Source organism: Coturnix japonica, chromosome 2 (genome assembly GCF_054131305.1).
Source record: "Coturnix japonica strain WE chromosome 2, WE-NBRP24, whole genome shotgun sequence".
In the NCBI taxonomy this organism is placed as follows: Eukaryota; Metazoa; Chordata; class Aves; order Galliformes; family Phasianidae; genus Coturnix; species Coturnix japonica.
In genome coordinates, this window is record NC_140664.1 from 7,129,786 (window position 1) to 7,154,762 (window position 24,977).

A 24,977-nucleotide genomic window follows, 5' to 3' on the forward strand; every position below is an offset into this window, starting at 1 on the left:
CTTAGAATTTGATGGTTTAGAAGCCAACCAAAACCAATTACTTTTTTTGGAAACTCTCTTGTTTGGAATTACTTGACCAACATTTGTATTTATATACACATAAGGGGAAAAAGAAAGAATTTATATTTGTAAATATTCACATATATATACACACACACATATATGCAGTTACAATTTACTTGAACTTATATATAGTTACTATTTACTGTAATTTATATTATGGCAGTATTACACTATATTTAGTACTCCAGTGTTTATACAATAGCCTTTTAATGTCTCTTCAGCAGGAGTTATGGCAGATTCGGTTGATTCATCAAATTCAATAGATATTCACAGGACTGTTAAGGTTAAGCTAAGGGGGAACAGTGTGCTGACATTGTGCAAATTAGTTAATAGTGCTGGAGAGGCCTATAGTTCTTTAACCCATGTTACTATTAAATGAATATGAAAAGCTGTAATTCAGCCATAGTCTTCCCAAGGCTGGAGGTATGTGCATGTCTGCATAAGTGAACACATGTAAAATCATACCTGTTATTAATATAAGAGTTTTTGGCAGGGTACAGTAAGTTTTAAATAGAATCTGTCAGGCATTGATTTCCAAGAACAGTCTCAAAAGAGGAAAGAGTGGACCCTGCCTTGGCCATGGAATCACAACTACTGCCTCTGCAGTTACTGCAAAGAAAGCATTCCCTGTTGAGCTATACGATTAAGATCTGGGCTTTTTAAAATCTTTTTTTTTTTTTTTTTTTTTAAATTAACAGTTAACTATGATATAGAAATATAACAGAAAACATAGTTTAATTTCTCTATCTTTTTCATTTTTAACAAGTTAACAGGCTCCTTGGGTCTGTTGCTTTTATTGTCTATCAAACAGGATGTAAGTATAAGTTATACAGTTTTCCTTCTAGCTAGGTATAATCCTTGGAAACCTGGCTGAGTGACAGACAGCAGTAACTGTTTATGTACTGGCAGAAGTCCCAAGCAGAAAACAAAGCCTTACGGGTTGTTTTATTGAATCCTTTCAACACTGCAAAAGAAATATGGGTTCTACTGAAATTTATGAGAACTTTGCTACTAGGTTCAGGGCAGTCTTGATTTCACTTCTTCTCAATTATCAAGAACAAGTGTGTGATATACAGCCAATTATCTGTTGCCAAATGATCCCAGCAGTGGATTAACTACCTGCAGAGCCTTTTAGAGCTAACCTACAATGTACTTTCCCATATGCTTCCAAAACTATTCTGTGTCACATATCTCCTTGCAAAAGATAAATGTTCCAAGGGCAGGTTATTCTAAGGTTTAATTATGTTTTGCATTGTCTCCTTTATGTTATATTATAAGACACAAACAGTCTTACATATATTTTAATGATGAGGGATTTCTCAGTTTTAAAGCTTAGGCATTTTTGGCTGGAAGTACTATAATGCGTATGCATAGGCATTTGGGTTGCAAGAAATAAGTCCAAGTACTTTTGTTTCATTTTTGCAGTTTTTATTGACATTTCATTTTTCAAATTACAGTTTCTTCTGAATAATAGCTGTTGGACTTATTTTGTGCTATATTCAAAAGGTTTCTTGAACCATCTACTTTAGTTATTTAGAAGGTTAGTTAAGGGAAGCAGATGTTTTATCTGGTGTGACTCAGTTGCATGGGTCTACAGTTATGTGGCAAACCCATCCAACAGCACATTCTATTTGCTGTAGGCCACCTTGTCTCCCACTGGCTGGCTCTCACTGGAGGCAAGTCCTTTGCTAGGGGCTTCAGTAGAGTTGAATTCTGCAGATTGCTCTCCGTTACTTTCACTTCCTGCAAAGACAATATAATTAAAATATATGTAATATCTTTGATGCAGCAAGCTAGAATGTATATCCTTTGTTAATGACGCTTTAACAAGAGCCTTTTATGCAGCTGTAAGTGTTCAGGAAGTTATTTTTCTCAGTTGCTATCCATTTGCCAAATGCTCTAGGGTAATGACAGATCACCTAATGGTAATTAATTATCATGCTTCCAGCATTCTTTAAATAACTGCCACTGAAAAGCATAATGTTTGCACTACACCTGTGCAAGACCAGTTCTCCTTTTTGTTTGATCTTCTAATACTCATATACCACGCAGGAAGTGCCATAAAGCAGGAGCATTACGGTTTTGTCTGTCTGGAATACAGAAAACCACCAAAACTCACCTCTATTAGTGCTCTTCTTCCATTTGTTTACCTTTTGTGATTTTAGTCTTCTGCCCTATTTCAGAAATGCAGTTGTCTCTACATGACCAAACTATGCCAAGAATGTGTACTAATGGTGTTTATTTAATGTACCCTAGCCAGAGTGCTCTCAGTGCTGCGCAGATGTCCCTCATGCTGAAGGAATCTGTTTTCTCAAGGAGATTTCCAAAAAGAAGGTGTGAATAAAATGAGTAAAAGATGAATGCTAACCACAACATTCCTGATTCTGCCTCGTTTGAAGTCTGAACTATGAATAATGTTGCTGTGTTTGGACTTTTTGCTTGTTTACACATTGTGTCTCAAAGCTAATGGAGCAGCCTTCAGCTTTGCTAGCATTTCACTTTTCTACAGCCTACAGCTTACAGATGGGGTCAAGTTTGGCTAATTTAGATGTGAAAAGCATGTCTTAATATCCACATTTAAGCAGATGTATTAGACAGACAAGATTTTACTCAGGAGGCACTAAAGGCATCTCATTCTGCCCATTGCTTACACAGGCACTTCTTATTTGAGGAGGACTCATTTTGCTAGATGCCAGTTAGATGAGTAAGGGATGTGGACTGAATCCCAGTTAACCTGTTTGGGATGCAGTTAAAGGCCCCTTATAAAGTGACTCACTGTTATGCAGTGCAGTCACCACACTATGCAAGGGGAATTTTTGCATTTAGACATACTGTCTGAGTATCCATAAACACTCTGGAGTTCCTGTTTTTAGTTGAATTTCAGGTTGTTAACACATTCCTTGGAGAAAGCCATCCACAGCTTTTTTTTTTTCTTTTTTTTTTTTTCTTTTCTTTAATGATCAGTCTTCTTGTTTCTGGTTTTGATTATCCCCATGGAAACCATCATGATTTGGTATATAAACCACTTTGGATTCACACTGAAATGGAACCAATGGAATTATATTTACAACATCCAAACCTTTTCAAGCGCCATCACTTTCAAATTTCCCCCGATGCACTGCCCTCCAAAATACCAACTTTGCAAACTGGTTTCAGACAATTTCTACAGATTTTTAGAACATCTATGAAAGAATTATCCATTACTAAAAAAGTCACTGCCAATACATACAATGAACAATCATGCATTTATAAAATTACTTTTGGTAAACTATCTTCAGTTACACAGAAATTCATTTCAGTTATAAGCCAGGAACAAATGACACATCCCATCATTAAATAATACAGTCTGATCCTATAATGAAACACCTATTTAACTTTGAACAATATATTTACATAATGGAAAGAAAACTACAGGTAACAGTCCAGTTGGACATATGTACACAACAGATTCTATTTCGAGAAGTGAATAACCTAAAAGATATGTAACTTCATCTGTAAAAGACATTCTAAATATTATAGGCTTTATTCTAGATACTGGAATTTAGGAGTTTAGGGGTCTCTTCATTGACTGTTGGACTGTATGGAGCTTTGAGCCTTTAATTTGACAATTTTAAGTCAAGGCATTTCATATGGTAGTAAATAGAGGATCAAGTACAGTTCAAGATTCAACAAAGTTGGTTGAGAATACATCAGAAGAGACCTTTTACAGCTTTGTACTTGCATGTGAAAACTGGACTGTTTTAGAAGCCACGCCTTTTGCTGCCATGCTTGTGAAATCCATCAACTTGGCATGAGGCACAAATTGCAACCCATGACAACCAAAACTCAACAATTAGACTGGGCCATGTATTGTGCAGTCTGAAGCACTATCACAGAGATTTATAATTACTCAAGAGCAGGAAACTGCTCTTTTTTTCCACTAAGTATGTGTTGGAATGGATCTCACAGTAGCTGACTGCCGAATAGTCCCCTCTTCAGACAGAGTGCCAGGTGCATCAGCCAAAAATGATTTGCAGCATTGCTGTCTCAAGTCTACCATCCAACATAAAGCAAAGATCACATATGATGGCCTGGAAGCACTCCAGGAACGGAAAGTTTGGAGTAGTAGGAGGTAACAATAGAGCAGCAGGGCTTCAGCTCAAGAAGGGAAGTACAGCAAGCTATCCCTGGTGCCGGGAAATGATGAATGTTGATTTAAAATAGTGGCAGTGTATATCTGAAGACCATAGTTCTCTTGACTGAACTGACTTGGACACATTTTACAGTCTCACTGAAAGTGATCTATGGGATCAGTGCAAGTGACAGAATTGTACTGATGGGCTAACAGAGTTTTGGCATGAATTTCAGCACAACCTCCCCTGAAAAAGAAGTTGAGGGTGTTCAGCAGTCAGCATCTGAAGTTCATACAATTCTGCTGGCTGAGCTGATGAGCATTAAGAATCTTTTTTTTTTTTTTTTTTTTTCATAGGACATTGGGCTCAGCTATTTTCAAGAGAGCCATGGCAGAATTGTCTTAAAGTTACCATCCTGTGCTGATTTCTGGAGCCCAAATGGGTTTGATGTGATGCCTATTTAAATAGAAACTGTATGAGAAGTCTGAGTATTCCAGGGTGAGAAAAGACTGAAGATGACCATAGAAGCAAAGAGACAAGCCAGCACTGCTATGAGAGTGAATTTAATAGAAGTGAACTATGTGGTTGCATTACCATGGTGCTGAGGCTAAGCAAACACTGGCTTGAAGAGAAGGCAGGGTGTACTCACTTCTGCTTGCTGGGTAACATGTTGACATGTATTTTTTAAACCTTCCTTTAAACCTTACTCTATAAATCTCACACTGTATGACTTGTTTTCCAAAATCTGATTCAATCTGGTGAGCTCTTACAGTGTTATTTTTTCTCTCCATCTCTCAATTTTCAACATTTGGCTTTAGCCATTGACAACAACAGGATATGGAGCTAGACAGACCCTTAGATTGACCCATACATGAATGTTGTGTTATTTTTTCAGTTTGGGCACTTTTAAACCCCCTACATCTCAAAAACAATCTGCCCTGTTGTATGTTTTCCCATTTTTTTTAGGGAATTTCCTATAAAGGCTGGGAGTAACCTCTGTCCGTGGTGCTCAGTCAACAGCTTGAGATGTAACTTCAGCTCAGTCTAGCATTACATAGCCAGAATGCTGTAAAATTAAGTCTCAGAAGTTTTAAAAGTTGTACCCAGGACAGTTTAAATATCTGAATCAAGGTTTTCAAAGTAGGAGTGTTTTGACCATCAGGAAACCAAAAATTCCAAGGAACAGATGAAAAGGCCTGCAGGAAAAATGTTTAATCCACTTTTGAAGTAATGATGTAGCTTGTTTCTTCAAAAGGAACATTATTTCTTTGTGTTTGTATTGGAACCACCAGTTTGATGGCTTAATTCATTTGAGGTAGTCTGTCAAACATCAGAGATGTCCTGGGTAGCTTGGTATTTTGGACAGTACATTTTGTTCACAGAAATGCAACTGGATCCCGAAGCAGAAAGGGTTGTGAAGATGAGCCCTTGGGACATAAAAAAACACTTGGGACATAAAAATATCTTGCAGACCTCCAAGAACAATTCAAAAATCTCAGCCTGCCAAAAAGGGATGTTTTTTTGTTTGCTTTTCTTGACGCTATCCAAATTTACTAACAGCACACACAAAAAGCGGTATTTATTTACCCAAATAAATTGAGCATTCAGTACAGAGCAGCAGACTGAAATTGGTTGAAGTGTGCTCAAAAAAGAAGATAATTGAAAGAATCCCAGATCTGCATGGAAATTGATGGCTAAGCGGGAAAACCACAAGGGGTGTAATGAGCACAGCTATTAAAAAAAAAAAAAGAAAAAAAAAAAAGTGAAATGAACTTATCTAATGTGAAGTCAAAATATGAAGAATCCATAATAAGATGTAGCTACAACCTCAGTAACAGTGGATAGAAGTTATCGTGCCCCTCTCATTATAGGTATCTCAATCCTTTCATTTTACCTGCTTCTGATAGACAAAAGAGGCCAGTCTTCCAGTTAAGGAAAAATCTATATTGCAACTTAAAATAAGAAGCAAATCATTAGAATATATAGGTTCATCATCTTTCTGATTACTGCAGGAGGACTTCTCTAGCTCAATGAACAGGACAATTAAACCTTATTACAAACTAATTGCTCTGGAAGAGGTATGTTCTATGTGTCATCTTTCAGTTTTAGGATAGTCCAAAACGTACCCTGGACAGTGCAAGATGTTTAATCTGTGGAAAGTATTTTTCCACACATGCTAACAGTACTATAGACAAGCGAAAATGCTAAACAAATAACTTAGTCTTATTCAGTGACAAGAAACACTTGGCTCACCTGTGGATGCTTTCAGTCTTCTAATATAATCAGACCAAAAGGAACAGTCTGCTTTTTTCAATCCTTTAAGAGTAGGCATTGAAATGGTGAATTCTTTGTAGTTATCTCCATCATCATTTGGCAGAAACATTGGCCAGGGTGGCAGCAGCCGTGACATTTTTCTTGAGAAACTATGAGGATAGTTTGGATTTCTAAAGGGAATGAGAGCAATGACTTTTAGAAAATAATGACATGAGCAGTAGAATCAGAACAGTAGATCAGCTGGGTCAAGGAAATGCATATCCATTCTTTCTGACTGGCAGGATTCAAATCCAGCCCAGGCTGTTGAATAGTTCATGGTAACTCATCTGACAGACACTCATTAGTCTGGTTCACTTCCTAAGGGACAGGTATGCAGGGCTTGTATAGACACAGACTCATCAGCATCCAAAAGAGCTCTCAGTCCCAATGCAATCCAACATAATCTAAATAGCTTGTGAAGCTGTTGTTCCCACACTAGCTTTCTAGAGATACTCCTCATTCTCAAGTGTGGCCACAACACAGTAAAGCTGAGGGTCATTCTCATGGTGGCTGGCAATCGTGTTCAGACTGTCTTCATGTGTTTTCCCCCTTCTGGTGGGAATAAGGGAAATCTAAACCCAGATGCTTCAGCTCTGAAATCCTAGAACTAGGCTCTGAAACAACATTAAGGCCTTCTAGCCCCAAATATTTAAGTAGATTTTGCAGATGCTCCATGGAAATAAATTTCCTATTACTTCTAACTACAAATCATACTACAAATCTTCAGTATCTACTTGACAGTGTGGCTATGTCTTTCCAACACTCTTGACCTAGTAGGCTACCTGAATGACGGCAGGAGTTGAATTAGATTCACTCTACTCTTTGCACTCTCCCCACTCACAGAATCTCTTAAATGTCATGTATTTACCCAGAGTTCACAAAATTGGAGATATACTGCATAATTTGTAAGGAAAGGCTCTTTTCTTCCAGAGTAAATTGTTCTTCATACTTGGGGTAGAATGGCAGTCCAAATGCATATTGAACATCCAGCAAGAGCTCCAGACCTGAACTAAAACAAAGATTACATGAAGATCATTAGCACCATAATTTATTTATTTGGAAGAGAAAAGGATCTAATTTAATTCAAGAAATAAAGCATTTTTTAAAATAATCAATGACTATTAATAATAATTTTCTGAGCTGTGGGATTTCTTCAGTACAGAATGTAAAGAAAGAGTAAGTGTTAACAAGAAGAATTTGCAATTAAAGGTCTTTAACTCATTACTAGAGGAAATTGTGAACAGCAGGGCACATTTGCCAAGTTAACTAGGCATGTAACAGAAAGTCATTTGGATATTGCTTAAATGCCTATTAGTTATTGTACAGATTTTCACTAACATTAAATTCAGAAAGCAGAAGCAAATGGTGACATGGAATCTGGCAGCCAGTTTGGAAGGTTAATTATATTTTATTTCACAAACTTGAAATAAAATCTTGGCCTTCTAGCTGGCAATTGGAGATTTTCCATTGACTTCATTGGGGCCACAATTCTGGTCCAAGTCTTTGGATAAAGAAAGATGTAATAGGAGATGTTTATAAAGATTTCTCTTATATATAGTTTTAATCTAATTTCTGGGCTGGCTGGGTGGTTTTGGTTCACACAATCATCTGTTCCCTCCAAGTTTTATATGGCACTCAAATCAAAACAGCTTGAAATAATCACCTAGATCAAATTTAAGCAAGAATCGTTGTTTACTTCCATGTAATAATTAACACATACAGTAGGTAATTTTTTAACAAATCAGAGACAAGACTGCCCACAAAAGACAACAACCCTGGCAGGACTTAGTAGCAAATTTTACACAACTCAATATTATCATACCCTGTGGAAACAGCAGACAACTTTCATTAATAACATTAAAACTACTTTATTCTCAACCTATAGATGTACATCACAAATCTGAACAGGATATTTCTGGTCTGGAGTCCATTTGCATTTTTTGTATCATGCAGTTAAACAAAGATCCTATTGACTTGGTTAAATGCTGCATGAAAGCAGACAGCATCAGGGGACCTGAGAGAAGGAACAGATGTCTGTGAGCAGAGACAAACAAATCCCAGATCCACTCAAAAAAATTTCATCTGCAATGGCTGCAGAGGTTGTTGTTGAAAGGTGGCACAACTGAAACTATTTTATCATTGGACGTGAAATGCAGCAGCACTGATCTGACCCAGATAATGTCTCTCATAGAACAAGGCTTGTATTTCAAACCATCATGGGCAGGTGGACTGCAAGCAAGATGACTTGTTCACATTTTATGAGTGGTGGCACTACACTCTCTCTATTTTGAAAAACAAACACACAACCTTCTAAATGAAATACATCTTTGGTTGTATTTTTCTTAGTCTTATCATAATACCTCAGTAATACTTTGCATCTGGAAAGCGAATTATTCACAGATTATTCACCAAAAAAATGCAGAACTGAAACAAGATTAAAGCATATTTTTCTTCCCCAAATGTTTACAGAAGGATTAAGCAAGATCATAGTTTAATAATTTTACTTTAAAAATAATCTGCTTGGCTCAATACATTACAGCAATATTTAGTGTCAGTATTGCAGCAAAGGTATTATATACATGAAGGAGCTATTATCTTTTTGATTAAAAAGTCGCTTTTGAATATAACAGATGGCATAGAATTCGTTTAGATGGAATAAAGAGACAAGCTTACACTTCTAGGGAAATTGTAGCTGGAGCAAATTTAGCTCTGAATCTAAAACGACTGAGTTAGTAGTGAAAGTTCACACAAAAAACAATTGTGCTATCAGCCTTTGTTTTTAAGGTACCATCTTTTAAAATCATCACCCAGATTAAATAACAGAAAACTCCTAAATAGTTATTTTATTAGGATAGAAATTATTTACTATTCATTTAATTATTATTATTTAATTATTATTATAACTAATTATTAAAATTAAATAATAATTAATTGTTAATTAAATTTAATTAATTTATTTATTATTTATATTTACGCATTCATTAGGGCCACAAAAATGGTCCATGATGGGATGAAATACCTCCATTACGAGGACAAGCTGAGAGAACTGGGCTGTTCAGCCTGGAGAAAAAAAAGTTCCAGAGACCTGATTGCAGCCTCTCCGTATCTAAAAGTGGTTATAAGAAAGAACAGACCCTTTAGCAGGGTCTGTTGTGATGGGACAAGGGGAAATGGCTTCAAACTAAAAAAGGAGAGATTTTGATTGGATATAGGCAATATTTTTTTTTACAATAAGAGTGTTTTTTACAGTAAGACTGGTGAGGCACTGGAACATGTTGCCTAGAGAGGAGTTTGATGCCCCATCTCTGAAGACATTCAACGTCAGGCTGGACAGGACTCTGAGAAACCTGCTCTAGCATGAGGTGTCCCTGATCATTGCAGAGGAGTTGGACCAGATGATCATTAAAGGTCTCTTCCAGCTCAGATGATTCTATGATTCTATAATACAAGTACAATAAATGTATAGGAGGCTTTATACAGAGCACAAACTGGTTACAAAATTCTACAATTTCAAGGGCCATTTTCTGGCTGGTGGTACCGCATCCTGGCCTGTGAATATCAGTAGTAAGAGGGTAAGGATTTTGTAGTAAGGATTTTGAAGTAGGATGTAATGTAGTATTTCTGAGCTGATAGAGATCTCAGTGTAGCAACATGTAGTGACAAAATTTTTACTAGAGTGGGACAAAGAGGGGAGTGATGAATAAGCATGTATAGTTTTGCTGCTAGCTCTGCATAGAGGTTGTTCCCAACTGCATTCCTTACACCCCAGGGTTCCACAGAGTTGACCTATCAACATCAACTGTAATTGGAAAAAAGCAGAGTCCAACAACTGGTAAAGGACAGGTAGCTGAAAGGAAGAACTGCATAGACCATAGAAAAAAAAAAGGGGGGGGGAGGGGGTTTAAAAGTTTTTTTAAGGAAGAAAAACTGTATATACACTTAATATAAACATAACTCTAGCTAGAGTTTGACTAGAATTGTCAGTAAATTAGGCTAAAAGAAAACAAGTCAAAGATTGATAAGTCTGACATTAGTGCTCTTACCAGATATTTATTTTTCAGTCTTTTTAGCTATACTGACCAATAAAATAGATATTTTAGCTTTCATAAAGTATAGATAACTATCACCAGAATAATTTTCTAATATATATGGTTAAGAAAAAAAAAAACCGCACATGTTGCCATGTTTTTCAATGTGGCTTTTTGCTCTGTTTGTTTATTTTATTTATTTCTGCCTGATATCTACACAACAGAACCACAGAAATGGATACAGAACTGCACTGGAGAACATTACACTGTGCTTCTATGTGATAGGAATTTAGCTAATGTTTACACTCCAGATTTCTGGATAGTAGTCTCAGACACAGGGGTTGGTATTTGGGTGGTCCTATGCAGAGTCAGGAGTTGGACTCAATGATTAGTATAGGTCCCTTTCAGCTCCGGATATCCTAGGATTCCATGACTGATTCTATCTATCTTCATTTATACCTACACTGTGGGCCAATTTTCATCATACTTCTTTATATACAATTTATGTATTCAATATGCTGCCTGTCATGAAACAAGCAACGCTTTTCCTACTAAGGCTGCTGTTTTGATGTTGTTTTGTTTGTTTAACAACAACAACAAAAAAAATTGGTAGGCTTTAGGCAAATATGAAATGACAGACACATTTCTTAAGCCACACCTTCAACAATCCTGACCGTTAATAGCACACCTCTGCAGGGCAAATAGATATATATGCATAACAAAGGATAGATATATATATTAACAGAAATCTAATGAGCCAATGTAAGAACTGATGTGACCTCTGAAGTTGTGGAGATGCATTTGGTTCTTTGTGTCTCCTCACATTACAAAGTCCTGCCAAACTAAGAGAATGTGAAAAACAGATTAATACTTCTATTTCTTTCTTCTTTTCAGGAAAATCAGGACATATGGAAAAAGCTTAATTCCTAGCAGGATTTAACTGCCAAGTTTATCCCCCTTTGTACCAAAAAGGCCCTATGGATACATGCAATTTGTGAAAGTATCCTGGAGTTTGCCATGTCTTTTCCATTTGCTTTACTCCAAATACACACAGTGTTCTACTTCACACTGTAAGGCTGTGCCAATGGGAGAATATAAAACTGAAATAGCAGACAATAAATTCAATAATCTGAAATCTCACACAACAACAAAAAAACTAAAAAGTAATTAATCTTAGTAAAGGAAGGAAGCACTGTTACCATCTCAGATGTCTTGAATAACAGATTACAGAATTAGCCTGAAAACGTCTGTATTAAAAAGCCAACAATAAGCATGTTGACACTTCTGTGTATTTTGGGAATATTTTCAGAATGCTAAATGGTAAAAAAAAAAAAAAAAGTGTATGTGTTATGGTACCTTAAAAAGTGTATGTGTTCATCCAATGCCCAGAACATCAAGAAAGGCCTCACCTGATACATGGATTTCAGGTTAATCTGCTAGACTAAGTTTTCTGGGAACAGCACGTGCTATTGCAGCACATGCAAGTTCCAAAATAGCTTTGTACTTTTCCGAGTCTCTTAGCTGAATTTTTCTTAACTTGAAAGTGATTTTTGATGCTTCAGAGCTTGGTACTTTGCCTTTGTATATCTATGGCTAAACTCCAACATCAGATCCAAGTTCTGAAAAATCTACTGAATGATAAAGGTCCCTAAACCACTCTGTGGGAAGAAAAAAACAAGTTGTCTAGACCTCAACCCTTCAGCAACACAGACACTGTCTAAAGACTTGAGAATGATGTGGCTGAATCAGCAAAAGTGTATTTTCATAGCTGTTGCAAGCTTAATGCAACAAATAAGGCAACAGGGAAAAGAAGCAATTCCATCAAGGACAGCAAAACAATAACTTTCAGGAGATAAAAGGGAGTACAACTTTATAGAGAATGGTAGCAGGCTTTTGTGGCAGCAAGTGTACTACCTAAAGTCACAGTGGCACCTGCCCAGCTATGGAAGCAGCAGGCATTGAATCTATTCTTTTTACCACCTCTGTGTTTAGATGAAGTACTCTGAAGTCCAGAGATGCACATTTCTGCTTGCATTCATAGCTTTCTGTTCAGCTGTGGCCCCCTGTACTACAGAATGTTGCTACTCATGGACTAATAGCTATATTCATGGGTAGAGCCTCAAGAGGACAACGCATAGAGGCCAGACTAAGGCATCACAGAGTATACTGCCAGGGAAACAGCTATAACAAAAGCAGAAGAGTAGAAAATGTCCTTTATTTAAAGTTATATTAAGGCCAGCAAGAATTAGTACAGCATACTCACTAAGAAGAAAATGAAAATATTTCACATAGTTAATAGGTTCAAGCCCGTCAACTATGTGAAGTATTAAGTATGGGAAACATAAACTACGCTAAATATTAACTGAGTGAAATACATATATATGTATATGTCTGTTTGTATGTATGTATATATTAATCAGTAAGGAATTCTCATCTTCAGAACTATGGGAAACATATTAAGTGTCACAGAAATCCAGCCAGTTATGTTCCACTTGGCATGGAGCAGTCTTATAACAGTTCACATCAACATATACAACTGTATAGTCAGGAGGTGGAGACAGCCCCAACTAAAATGACTCAAAATGGGCAGCAGCTTATAAATCTTGGAGGATTCTGTCAGGTGTACAAGTTAACAAAAGCTTGTGTGACAACTATTATTACTATTAACAATGAAAAAAAAAATCAAGAGAGCCTCTTGAAGTCTCAGTTTAGATCCTCCCAATGATAATGATGATGTTTTGCTGATGATCTTGCCTCCTTAGTGAGCAGAGCACTAAGATTTGTCCACCTTCTTTAAGACTGCACATTTGGCACTACAGTGTGACTTGGAAACTATGCAGTTCTGGAAAGCAGTGACGCTTCATATCCCAGTAAAATGCAACAATCAGACAGAAGTCTCTTCAAGGGTTAAAAAGGCAAGTCTCTGTATAGTTAATAATATTATCTCTGTCAAAACATACTTCTCCTATCACATATTTCTTTACAGTAACCAAAACTTCAGTTTTCCCCACTAATCTTGGGCAATGCTGAGCAGCCACATTCCTCCTGCAGTTTAGAATAACTGTTTACTCCAAGGCCTAAATGTTTGCAAGAAGAGTGCGAGAAAACAGCATCTGGGTTACATATATTTTCGCCACAGATCATTAATGCAGGAGCTGGCTACACATCCAGCTTTATTCAAAGAGGAACTGAAGACTAAAGCAGAAACAGTGTCGTGCCAAGCTTGGGAGAGTGTGACAATGTGGAAGGAGGTATTTTGCTCTCTGAAAGATCAGTTTGTCTTTATGACAAATGTCAGTTTATGGCCTTACGTGATTTTCCACATATGTCATAGACATCAGTGTGGAGTGTGATTAGTCCTGACCATGTGTGTCTGAGTGTGTGTCTGTACATTCTAGAAACATCCATTTGTCACATGAACTTTTGCTAATGGATATCTACTGCTAAAACAGTTTAAAACTGTTTAATAACTTTTGGTCTACTTCACATCATTTCAGTTGGGTTTGTCTTCACTGGATGACTTCTTGTCCTTTTTGTTTATCTTGCTGTGAATTATTAAGAGACTGCTCTATGTGAAATGAGGGGAAATACCAGTATTTTTCATCTCTCCATTTTAACTCTTTCTTCTGTTACATATCTGGGGGACACACATAAAGGAGTAGAGAGGTGACAGAGCCTAAACTGAAGAGTGTGAAATATACATGCTCTATACTTTGCAGGAGCCCAGTAAGTGAATGGTCATTTCCAAAGTCTCAGTTTTCCCTGAGTATTTTATCTCAGGGTAAATAGTTTTCCATTGCTGCAATTATCTGAACTCATTCCAATACCCCTGTGATGTAGTTAGAAGTCATAGATAATTTGTATTATTATCATTATCATCTTTGTAATATAGGCAGTGAGAGAAACGTCCATATCCTGTGTAAACTGAGATCACAGGTAGAATTTAGACATCAAAGACTAAAAAAACATTTCATCTGTTATGCTGTCCTGTGAATGTAATGCTATAGAAGTTTACATTTTTATAAACAGAAGTCAGAGCAAACCTAGATGTGATCCAATATCAAACAAATACCACTGAGTGATCAGAAGATCTAATAAAGTATTCCTCCATCTACATTCACTGAGGAGTGAATTTATACCTACTACATGCAAAACATACTGTTGGTTTTTGCATTTATTAACACAAAGAAATGGCTGCATTACTGTTCTCCTCTTGATAAATGTCATAGTCTGAATGTTGGCAGAGACTAAGATTCAATTCTCACTTCTCCTGAGGAGGTTCAAACCACACAACCTACCTTCTAGCTTAAGCTGATGTTACTCTGCCTCTGTTCCTCCTCTTATGGAGAGTCATGATTTTCAAGGAAGAACCTGAGAACTGGCAGGACTTGCTATCCTGATGGTTATGGACATCTCTTGGGAATCAGTAACATGGATGATGTATCCCTGTCTAGTAAATTCTACTTGAAGATTGTTTCATGTACATCATCATTGTAATCCCATAGGGCTAGGGAACATCACTCATTATGTTCCCATACACTGCATTTTGTCAGTCGCAGATTACTGAGGGTTTCTCACAGTTTTTAGCTACTCTCTCATGAGAAGCAACTAACCTCCACAGCACTGCTACATTGGCATGTACTGAGACTGCTGGAAAGCATGCTATGCACGTTTCCTATATAGAAGGAAGGAGACCATGGGGAGAAGGAAAGAGGTCAGTCACATGATGAAAATGGAATAGAGAATAATGAAGGAGTAATTTAGGAATGAAGGTCAATAATGTTTAAACAGAAAACTTGGAGTATATTCAGCAGCAGACCTAGTGAGTTGTTTTTGGGAAAACTGTCATTTGTGAAACAGAAGCCCTATGGAAAACAAGGGTATCAATTCATAAGCAGTCAGGCTCGACTATCAAAAGAGGCCTGTTGGTACATAAACAACATAAATTCTATGATTTATTTTTTAAATGCTTGGATTTAAAACTAAGATGATCTTTATTTTAATAAAACTAAGTATTAATAATAAATATTAGATATTAAATAATATTTTAAGTAATTACTAAATAATAAATATTTTTAAGAGAGTTACGAAAAAGTAAACTAACAAATTTAGTACTAAAATTTAAAATAATTAGCTTAAAAGACCACTGACAATGTACATATTACTGAAATGCGTAGCTAAGTCCTACATAAACTATTATTTTCCTGGAGAGGTGAGTAACAGGAGCCCAAGAGACATTTTTTATAGGACAAGATAGAAGAGGAAATCCTTATCCATTCAAAAGCACTGCCTCAAAACCAGTGACTTTCAGTTGCAAAATGACTTTCATTTCTGTTCTAATAAGAGGTTATGTCTGATGGCTGCATCACTATCATTCTCCAAACCAAGAGGAAACTTGCTAGCTTATTTGCAAGCACATCTTTTCTTTCTGTGTGGCTGGATTTTTGGCATTCCATAGCTCAGCTCTATTTGCAGCCTTGTAAAAGTCACTTATCTGAGCCTCTCAGTAGCCAAACAGAGTACTGTGAACATTCCCACTGGAGCTGCCAGAAAAATAATGGCTCCCCAAGGATTAAGTTCTTTTCTGCTAAAAAGAAAGCGAGTCTGTGTTACCGCAGCATAATGGCCTTCATCTGTAACCTGGATCTTGGCTGGCTTCTTTCAAGTGCTTTTTCACTATGCTATCAGGAAAGGAAAGAAATGCATAGTTTACAGGCAACTTCTCAGTATCAAATGGTGCCAGTAGGAACGCACTGTCCCCTCCCTGGGCCCTTCTAAACAATTGTGTCTCCTCATCTCTTCAGAGAAAGCCTCAGAAAACAGAAAGGGTCTCAAAAACCTTCTTTAGACAAATAAACAGGACAGTATGGAGTGCAGGGGGTGAATACTGCTCCCTCCTAAGGACACAGCAGATCTCATTTGTTAGGCAGCCCTGTGAGTTTTGCTGCTCAGATGTGGAGGGCTATGAAAGCGGGGTACTAGGAGGTACACAGCACCCAAAGTGCCAACCACTGGCCGCAGACATCAGAGTCTCATCCTGACTTCTAGGAGGGTCGGGATTTGAATAAAGCTACCACTTAGATCTTTCATCTCAAAAATGATGCAACTTCCGAAACATTTTCAAGCAAGCTGCTAACATGAAGGCTGACATTGAGCTTCCGTCTGCAAATGCTTGTCATCAAAAATATTTTCTCTCCCATGAGACAGTATGCTGGCTGATTAGAAGTCAAAGTGCTAGAGCAGGAAGGAATAAATGCCAGAGCCTGACCACAATGAAGGCTATCCGGCATAGTTGTAGTGCAGCTGTGCTGACTTCAAAAGGGGGCAGTGTTAAATTGGTGTTCAGTTCTTAAAAATTTTTACCCCATTTATCTTGAGATAAATGAACTGAACCTGAACTCCAGGTGACTTAGAACATATTCTGGTTTTTTGTGGAGGATTAATCAGGTGCAAAGAAGAAATCTGAAATGTTATCTGGAACTGGCAACACTAGAATAGTAGAATCATAGAATCATTTGAGTCGGAAGAGACCCTTGAAGGTCATCCAGTCCAAATCCCTGCAATGAACAGGGACATTTACAGCTAGATACAGCTATCTATCTATCTATCTATCTATCTATCTATCTATCTATCTATCTATCTATCTATCTATCTATCTATATCTATAACCTATAACACAGGTTGCTCAGAGCCCCTTCCAGCATGACTTTGATTGTCCTCAGGGATGGGACATCCACCTCCTCTCTGGGCAACCTGTTCCAGTACCTCACCAACCTTATCCTAAAAGCGTTTTTCTTATATCCAATCTAAATCTCCCCTCTTTTAGTTTGAAACCATCTCCTCTTGTCCCATCACAACAGTATTTGCTAAAAAATCTTCCCCGTAGGCCCCTTTTGATATGGAAAGGCCACACTTGGGTGTCCCCAGAGCCTTTTCATCTTCAGGCTGTCCAACTCTAGCTCTCTCAGCCTTTCCTTGTAGGGTTAGTACACCATGCCTTCGGGTAGGTAAGCTGGAAAAGCAAAACCTAATTTAAACATCTAACATGAATTGCCTGAGTTCTGAAACATCAGTCCTAAAGAGTCAACAGGAATAACCTATAAGATCCCAATCCCAATCCTCCTTTGTTAATCCAGATTGTTCACTTGAGGTATCTACACACCTTTTCGTTTACTCTACAGGGTGCTCAAACAGACAGACACGCTTTGGCAAAGTCTAAATATGAGAAAAACAAACAAACAATCAAAACTCATATCTCCTTACCTGCTTTCTGAGGAGCTTGCAGGCACGTGGTACATGAAGACATTTCCTCTGGAGTTAGCAGCCCAGTGACTGGCCATGCTTATGATAGGACATGTGATAAACTGGTCACTGTTTAAAAAGGAGGAGTGGGAAACAGACATAATCACGCAACAAAACCAAACAAACAAAAAAACGCCCTTGTATACATATATGGTATAAGTGTGTGTGTATATATATATACCTATATTGATATCCTCCTTTAAATCTTCCAAAATAGCTCATATCTCTGCCATCAGCTGTATTGAAACAAACCACATTTACTCTGTGAGCCCCATACAAACTAGGATTTAGTCTATCTACAGTTGCACTTTAATGGGGTGTTGAACAAAACTGATGATACTAAATACACAGAATCAAACGCGAAATGAGACAAAAACTTTCCTTTTTTAGTCTAGTTTATGGGGGCTCAGGCTGGCAGTACTATAAGTCACCATGTAGCATAATTAGGTTGCAATCTTGTCTAGTAAATAGACATTACCCGGGTTAAGGATCACTGATATCACTTCAGCATTTGAATCTGTCTGATTTTCTTGTGTAGAATTTTTAGAGCTGGCATAGGTAAGAGATCCCTATTGAAGATGTACTGCATGGCTCAGCAATAGCTGGCGCAGATGCATATTTGGAAGGGAAAGGTTAAACAAGAAGAGTGCAGTGAGACAGTGAAATGATCCATCTGGGTATGCAGTACAAAGTATGAGTGAGTGCAAATATATGTAAACCTTCCTAGCTGCCATTGCCCACAGAAGAGAGGCTGGAATTCTATGAGATGGAGTGAATGGTAACTGGAAAGAGCTCAAGAGTTTTAAAAGAGGCAGGCAAACTGAGACAGACACCTTACTGCATGATACTTAAGTGTGATTCCTCAAGGCAACATCATACATAATGAAGTGTATCACCATTTCTCATTTAAAATGCACAAAGAGACTCAAGGTTACTCTTTGGGTATGTATATATCCATAACTGCATGAGTACACACACAAATGTATCTGCTGCAGAAGTGGGAGGTTTCCATTCACAGCCTAGTGACTCTGAAGCACTAGTTGTTCCTTCAGAGTTGATGAGTAAAAAAAGAATGACTGGTGGCAAGAAGTAACAGTGCCAGAGAAGCATAAAAACACATTGCTATATTTAACTAATACAATTCTGCAAGCCACGGGTTGGGTAGCTATTTTAGTTCAGTAGTTTATTTTAAGCTCAACTCTGAGACCACAAGCTATGGGCTGGCTGACCACAATGTTCTTTGACAGTTACGGTTGACAACACCCATATGAAATAAAAGCTACCATTCTTCACATACCTACCAGCACAAGTTTGTACATGAGAAAACAGCATCTGAAAATTGTGGAGAGCATTAGCTCTCAAGAAATGCTTTGATATACATCGGAATGACCTGCTTAATTACAACATGAAGCAAATTACATTTTAAAATGTTTCTAATTTGGTGCTACGGAAGAAAGGATAAACCAGCTATTCTGGGCAAATTAAAAAACAAACTACCACAGAAGGAGATGTCTATTTCTTACAGGCATGGGAAAAAAAAATAAAAGAAAGAAAAGAAAAAGAAAGTGAAACTCATTTTATAGAAGAGAAAAAAAGCAGAGAATTGTAGCTAAAACAATTTTAAAAGTGGAAACGTTTTAAAACCATCAGATATGCACGACATATAATTCACAAAAAACATTTTGGTTACTTTTTCACACTTCAGAAACTTGTTAAATCTTGAAGTAATAACTTGCTGATACAGAATTTTTTCTGAGAATAATATGTATGCTGGTGGTAAGCTTTATGTTAAAAACAAAATCCAAAAGGTTTTCCCTCTTCTATATGCAATACTGATGTAGTTGACTATAATTCTGTAAAAAAGAGAAGCATTTATCATCAGATGTCCTGGTTTCACTTCTGATTCTCATGCTTGCTTGAAGAGACAATCACTTCTTTTCCTAACAAAGCCATTTGCTTCATGTTGTAAATTGGAAGGTAATTCCTGTGTTGAAGAGGCTGAGAGCCAGAATTGCTCTTTGTTTAGCAGATCCCTGCTGCAAACAAGTGTGCAAGCTGCTACAGCTTTGCAAAGGTCAATGTCTGCACCATGCTGAGCAGTGGGCTGAACATGGATGACCAAATGTGATAGCCCTCCATTAGAACAGCTCCATATGGAGGTTATATCTGGACAGGAAGGTCACAATGCAATAAATGCTGTCCTCCTCTTGGGTAAACTTTGCACAGTGTAAGACTTGAGAAATGGCATACAGCTCAACCCACAGCACTCTGGCTTGCTTATGCTGTGACCTCAATGCACCAGCGCACCTGGACCACCCAGAAGCCTTCCCCAAACAGATGTAGTCTCTGCTATCTTGGATCAGATGTTTCCAAGTGAATCTTGGCTCCCGTTCACTCTCTGCTCCCTGAGGCTTCCCTGGAGCAACAGCCTGCCATCCTAATGGAGGACAAAGACCTACTGAAAGCAAAGCCTTGCCTCTATAGTCTCGTAGAGATACCCATGGAGTGGCAGAAAGCTTTAGTGCTATGACTGCCTTAGAGTCTTATCACAGCTGAGCAATAAGTTGTTCAAACCAATTGTTTTCCAGTGCTGCTGGACCCTGGAGCCATCCAGACAGTCCCTGCCTGCAACATTTCTGCTGATATTCCATCACATTACAACAATTTCCATCAAAGAGGCTGGTAGGCACTTTGAGTCTATGGTGTATTGTGACAGATCAAATAGGATAAGAGCCTGAAATCATGCTTCCTCCTTTCACCTCTTCAAAGAGACCATGTGTCCATACGTAAGTCCTGAATTGCCTAATTCTCTCACCATGGGAAATCATGTGTAAAGGGAGTATAAATGCTGGTTTTAGACATTATGCATCCACTGTACACTGGCACAAGTGACTGCACAAGAGTCAAAGAAACACATGAATAAGCCAAAGGGAATCCCTCTGCCATGGATAAAATGAATATTAGCTATTAACAGAACTATGTTCAGAGCCACTTTCATGAACATTCACAAACCATTTTATGTGTAGAAAGCCTGTCATGGTGAAGACATGTATTTTACTGGTTTCATAATAGAAAACTTCATGTAATTGCTAAAATCAAAGTATACATATTTGACCCCCTAAAAAGATACCACTCACCTAAACAACCACTTAAAATAATAATAATTAGAAAACCACACTGATTTTCAGCATTTATATATTTCTGCAATCTACAATGCTTTAATGTCTCCAAACTTCTGAAGAGTGAAAATAGCGTATAGCTGTATAATTAGGCAAGTATGTACAATTTCTTTGTATTCCCTGTCACAGGGATGAGAAGACTCAAGGAATAATTGATGAAGAATTTGCAGATAACTAAGACATCTTTGATATGAAAATGTAAATAAGAAGCATTAGTAATTTGAATCCAGTGTACAGTTCTGGAAAACCTTCTCAGCCTTTTCACAAGGGATAAAAGCCCCTTACATTCCTTTTTTTTATTGTTACTGGAAGCTTTGTGGAAAACAAAATATAGCCTGTTTTCTATTCACTGGGGTAAGAATTTATCATGTTATTCAGAATATAAATGCACACTGGAGATGAGCAAAACAAACCTTCCTTAACCCCAGTTATACTATTATCATAGGATGGGTTTGTGCTTCTTACCGGGTGGCATTTTCCAAAGCCCTGGAAAACGATGAATAATCATCAGTTGAATGTTCAAGGGAGTAATACCATGTAGCTGCATCTTCAATGAACAAGTTGAAGTCTTCTCCTCCAAGAGAATTTTGCAGAGCTTGATAAAAGGCTGTTTTGCTGTTGGTTCTTCCTTGACTTTCTTCGAATTTCTGAGAACAAAACAAATGGAATTTGCAAACAAAATCAAAATATTTTTGTTGTTGTTGTTTATTGTTTGTTTACTCATTATTTATTTATTTATTTATTTATTTTAATTGAACAATACAGGCTTAGATCTCACTCTAATGGAATGAGTTCTCTTTACCATGACCTCTGATTTAGGGGATGAAATAGGGGACAGTCCTATCTTTACTTTCCCAAGACCAAACAGCAAAATTGACTTCCTTAGTAAATAACATAGGACTGAATCACTGAGCTGGTAGATCCAAGTTGTAGAAATAGTTTTGGTGAGTTTTGGTGCCTACAGAGAAATATGTTTACTGTAAATCCTTTATTTCAATACCTGCTTTAGCCTTGGAAGAGAAATCACTCTGCTCCATGACACAATGGAAGTAGCAGCTATGATCTTCAGAATTCATAACTCCTGTTCCTTTCAGAGAGTGAAATTCCCTATATATGAGTTTGAGAGACTGAAACCTTGCCTGACATAATGTCATTTTCCCCAGAGCAGCGAGGACGTGTCTCTGCAGAATTACTGATAGCAGGGGATTGTATCCTATGCCAAAACTGTTCACCTGACCCTATTTTTAAGAAAGCTAAAGACTGCTGGAAGTTTTCAACACATCTTTCTTTGAGGAAGTTTTTGTCGTATTAATTTAGACTTTTCACTTTTCACCTCTTTTTAAAATTATTTTTAGTTTTTTCCTTTTTGGTAGAACTTATTTCAGCTTAAACAGAGCAACTTCCTGAAAAAAAATCCACACTGCTCCTTTCTAACAAGAACACCTTGCAGGTGCATGCTGGCTGAAATTTAGTAGTAGAGTGCCAGAGAGAAAGATCTAATAAACCACCTGTATTATTTTGGGCAGCCAGTCTGAAGCAAAATATAATGGTGTCTGCCCAGTCCAGTTACCATAATGCTTTATTGAATGCATTATTTCAAAGGCCTGCAGCTGGTTTTCATCATGCAGCTAGAAGGTCTTTCCACAACCCTACACAGAAAGTACAGAAGGAATAATTACTTTTCAACAGATTCACAAAAATGAAAGATGGAAAATTAGTCTCCCTCTGCTGAGGCCTGGGCCTGTCTTTACCGACGTGCTTTAATGTTTTGTGCAGTTTGATTAAATTACTTTACAAGGGATTTCAAAACACTACCAAATATCTCAGGGTCCAAAAAGATCTTGGCAATTTTCCTTGTATTTGTAATAAATCCTTCTTTTGCTAGACTTTGGCCCATGCAAACTGAAAAGAGTCATGTGGTGCCAGTTTTAGTAACATGGCTGTAATCCGAAAAAGATCAGCAACTGACAGATGACACGTCATTTCATCTGCACAAATGCTGCATATGAAACTGCACAGTGTGCTTGTCTGCAAAATCATTCACTTTGCATACAGCATGGATACATTTTTTTTCTGCAAGAAATGGAAATTATCACCAAAGAGCTGGCTGCAAATCCACAGAATTCAGAATCAAGCTTTTCATTGGCTTTGGTAGAATTCAAGTCAGGTCTCTAATATCCGGTGGAAACACTGCTGTCTAAATAGGGATCTCTCATTTGGTGACTGAGACTGCAGTATTTGGCTAACAATTGAGGTTAAAAAACACGCATTCTTCTGTGTCAATGCAGAGTCGAAGCTCTTAAGTGTAAAGTAAATTTAATCAACTTTCCTGCTTCTATTTTATTTCATAGAAATATAGAATTATAGAACCATTACAGTTGAAAGGACCCTTAGAGGTCATGCAGTCCAGCTCCCCTGCAATGAAGAGGGACATCTACAGCTTGATCAAGTTGCTCAAAGCCCTGTCCAGACTGACCTTGAACATCTCCAGGGATGGGGCATCCATCCTCTTAGCAACCTGTTCCAGTGCCTCACAACCCTCATCCTACAGACATTTTCCTTGTATACAACCTAAATCTTCCCTCTTTTAGTTTGAAACCGTTTGCTCTGGGAACTGATTATTCACTGCCTAATCAACTATTAAGCCTCAAATGCCATGGTTCAAAAACGCAACGAATGAGGTGAATTATCACACAATGCATGAGGAACAACTTGCCATGAAGTGTTGTGGATATCAGAACTGTTGAAGATGAAATCTCATGAAGAAGCTAATAGAAAAGTAAAACATAAGTTGATAGTCAGAAAATACAGAGACCAGTTCTGGTTAGAATGTCTCTTGACTGTGAAGTACTATGGGTTCAGAACATTTAGCATAAGTATCATATTTGCTTATATTTTCTTACAAACATCCAAGTCTTAGACACTGATGAAAACAGTGTTCTGTGCTAACTGGGACTTTGATCTGACTCAGTGTGGTTGCTTCTAGGTTTTTACTGTGCTTATGTACTAGTTTCTGTGATCTTCAAAATGCCCTAGAAATTTTTGGTGACCTTTCTCAGCCATCAGTGCTAATTGAGTGGGGTCCGTGCGATGTGATGAGTCAACTGACAGAGGCAGAACCAGATAAAAACAGGACTAGCATTTGTAAAACATCTTGAGAGTTTCAACCAGCACTAACATGGCACATTTTGAAATACGATGTTTCACGCGTTGATTTGGCTACGATAAAATGTATTTTAAACATCTGACTTAACATGATAGCACTAATCAAAACAATACAGTCAAAACACATGAAACATTAAAAAGACAACATATCTTAATTGTTCAGAATTTTATTCAATTTGACCAGCTTTCCATGGTCAAAAAATATTCCCCATTAGAAATTATATGGTCAAGGAACAATTTTCAAACAGCTGCTACTTGATTAGAAGAAACAGCTGCACATTATGTAAAACAATTTACACTGCCAGCCGCTAAAGAGGCTGAGTTGTAGTGGGGTTTTCAATACTTTTAAAATAAATAGGTAATAACATAAAGACAGCAGACACATTGCTTTCCACTGCTCTGGTGATGCAAAGCAGTCATAAACATTGCCTAAAGAATGAACTAAAAAATTCTAACTGTTCTTTCTGCAGTACGGCTTTTGGAGCATTTGAATGAGCCTGGTCCAGTATTTCATTTAAAAAGAAAGAGCAGCAGTTGGTAAACAAATATTTACATCTTCCACAGGGCAAAAATGTAATTTTTTGAGAAACTGGAGTAGTGATAATGCTAACAGACTGTACAGAGACGTCAGGTTTAAATGTCTTCTGATAAACTTAATCACAAAAGATGCTGAAAGACCTTGCCAGCTATTCAGCAGTGTTTCAATTACTCCAACTAGCTGCAAGATGAAGTAAAGAGTTTATACCAGCCCATTCTCCTCACTGATGGCATTTATCAGAATGCTGCTCACCAGGTCATTGCAGCTAATATATGCT

General features: G+C 37.5%; 1 protein-coding gene across 1 annotated transcript in view; it reads right to left on the reverse strand.

Annotated features, from left to right (window-relative positions):
• Positions 1–1,469: 1,469 nt before the first annotated feature.
• TG (thyroglobulin) overlaps positions 1,470–24,977 on the reverse strand; it is a gene marked incomplete at its 5' end in the record, with an annotated part of 130,564 nt that continues 107,056 nt past the window's right edge. Inside the window, 5 exons of the mRNA XM_015856299.3 lie at positions 1,470–1,806; positions 6,429–6,619; positions 7,357–7,497; positions 17,780–17,887; positions 21,463–21,644. Coding sequence (XP_015711785.3) covers positions 1,691–1,806; positions 6,429–6,619; positions 7,357–7,497; positions 17,780–17,887; positions 21,463–21,644 — 738 coding nt within the window. The remainder of the gene's footprint in view (positions 1,807–6,428; positions 6,620–7,356; positions 7,498–17,779; positions 17,888–21,462; positions 21,645–24,977) is intronic.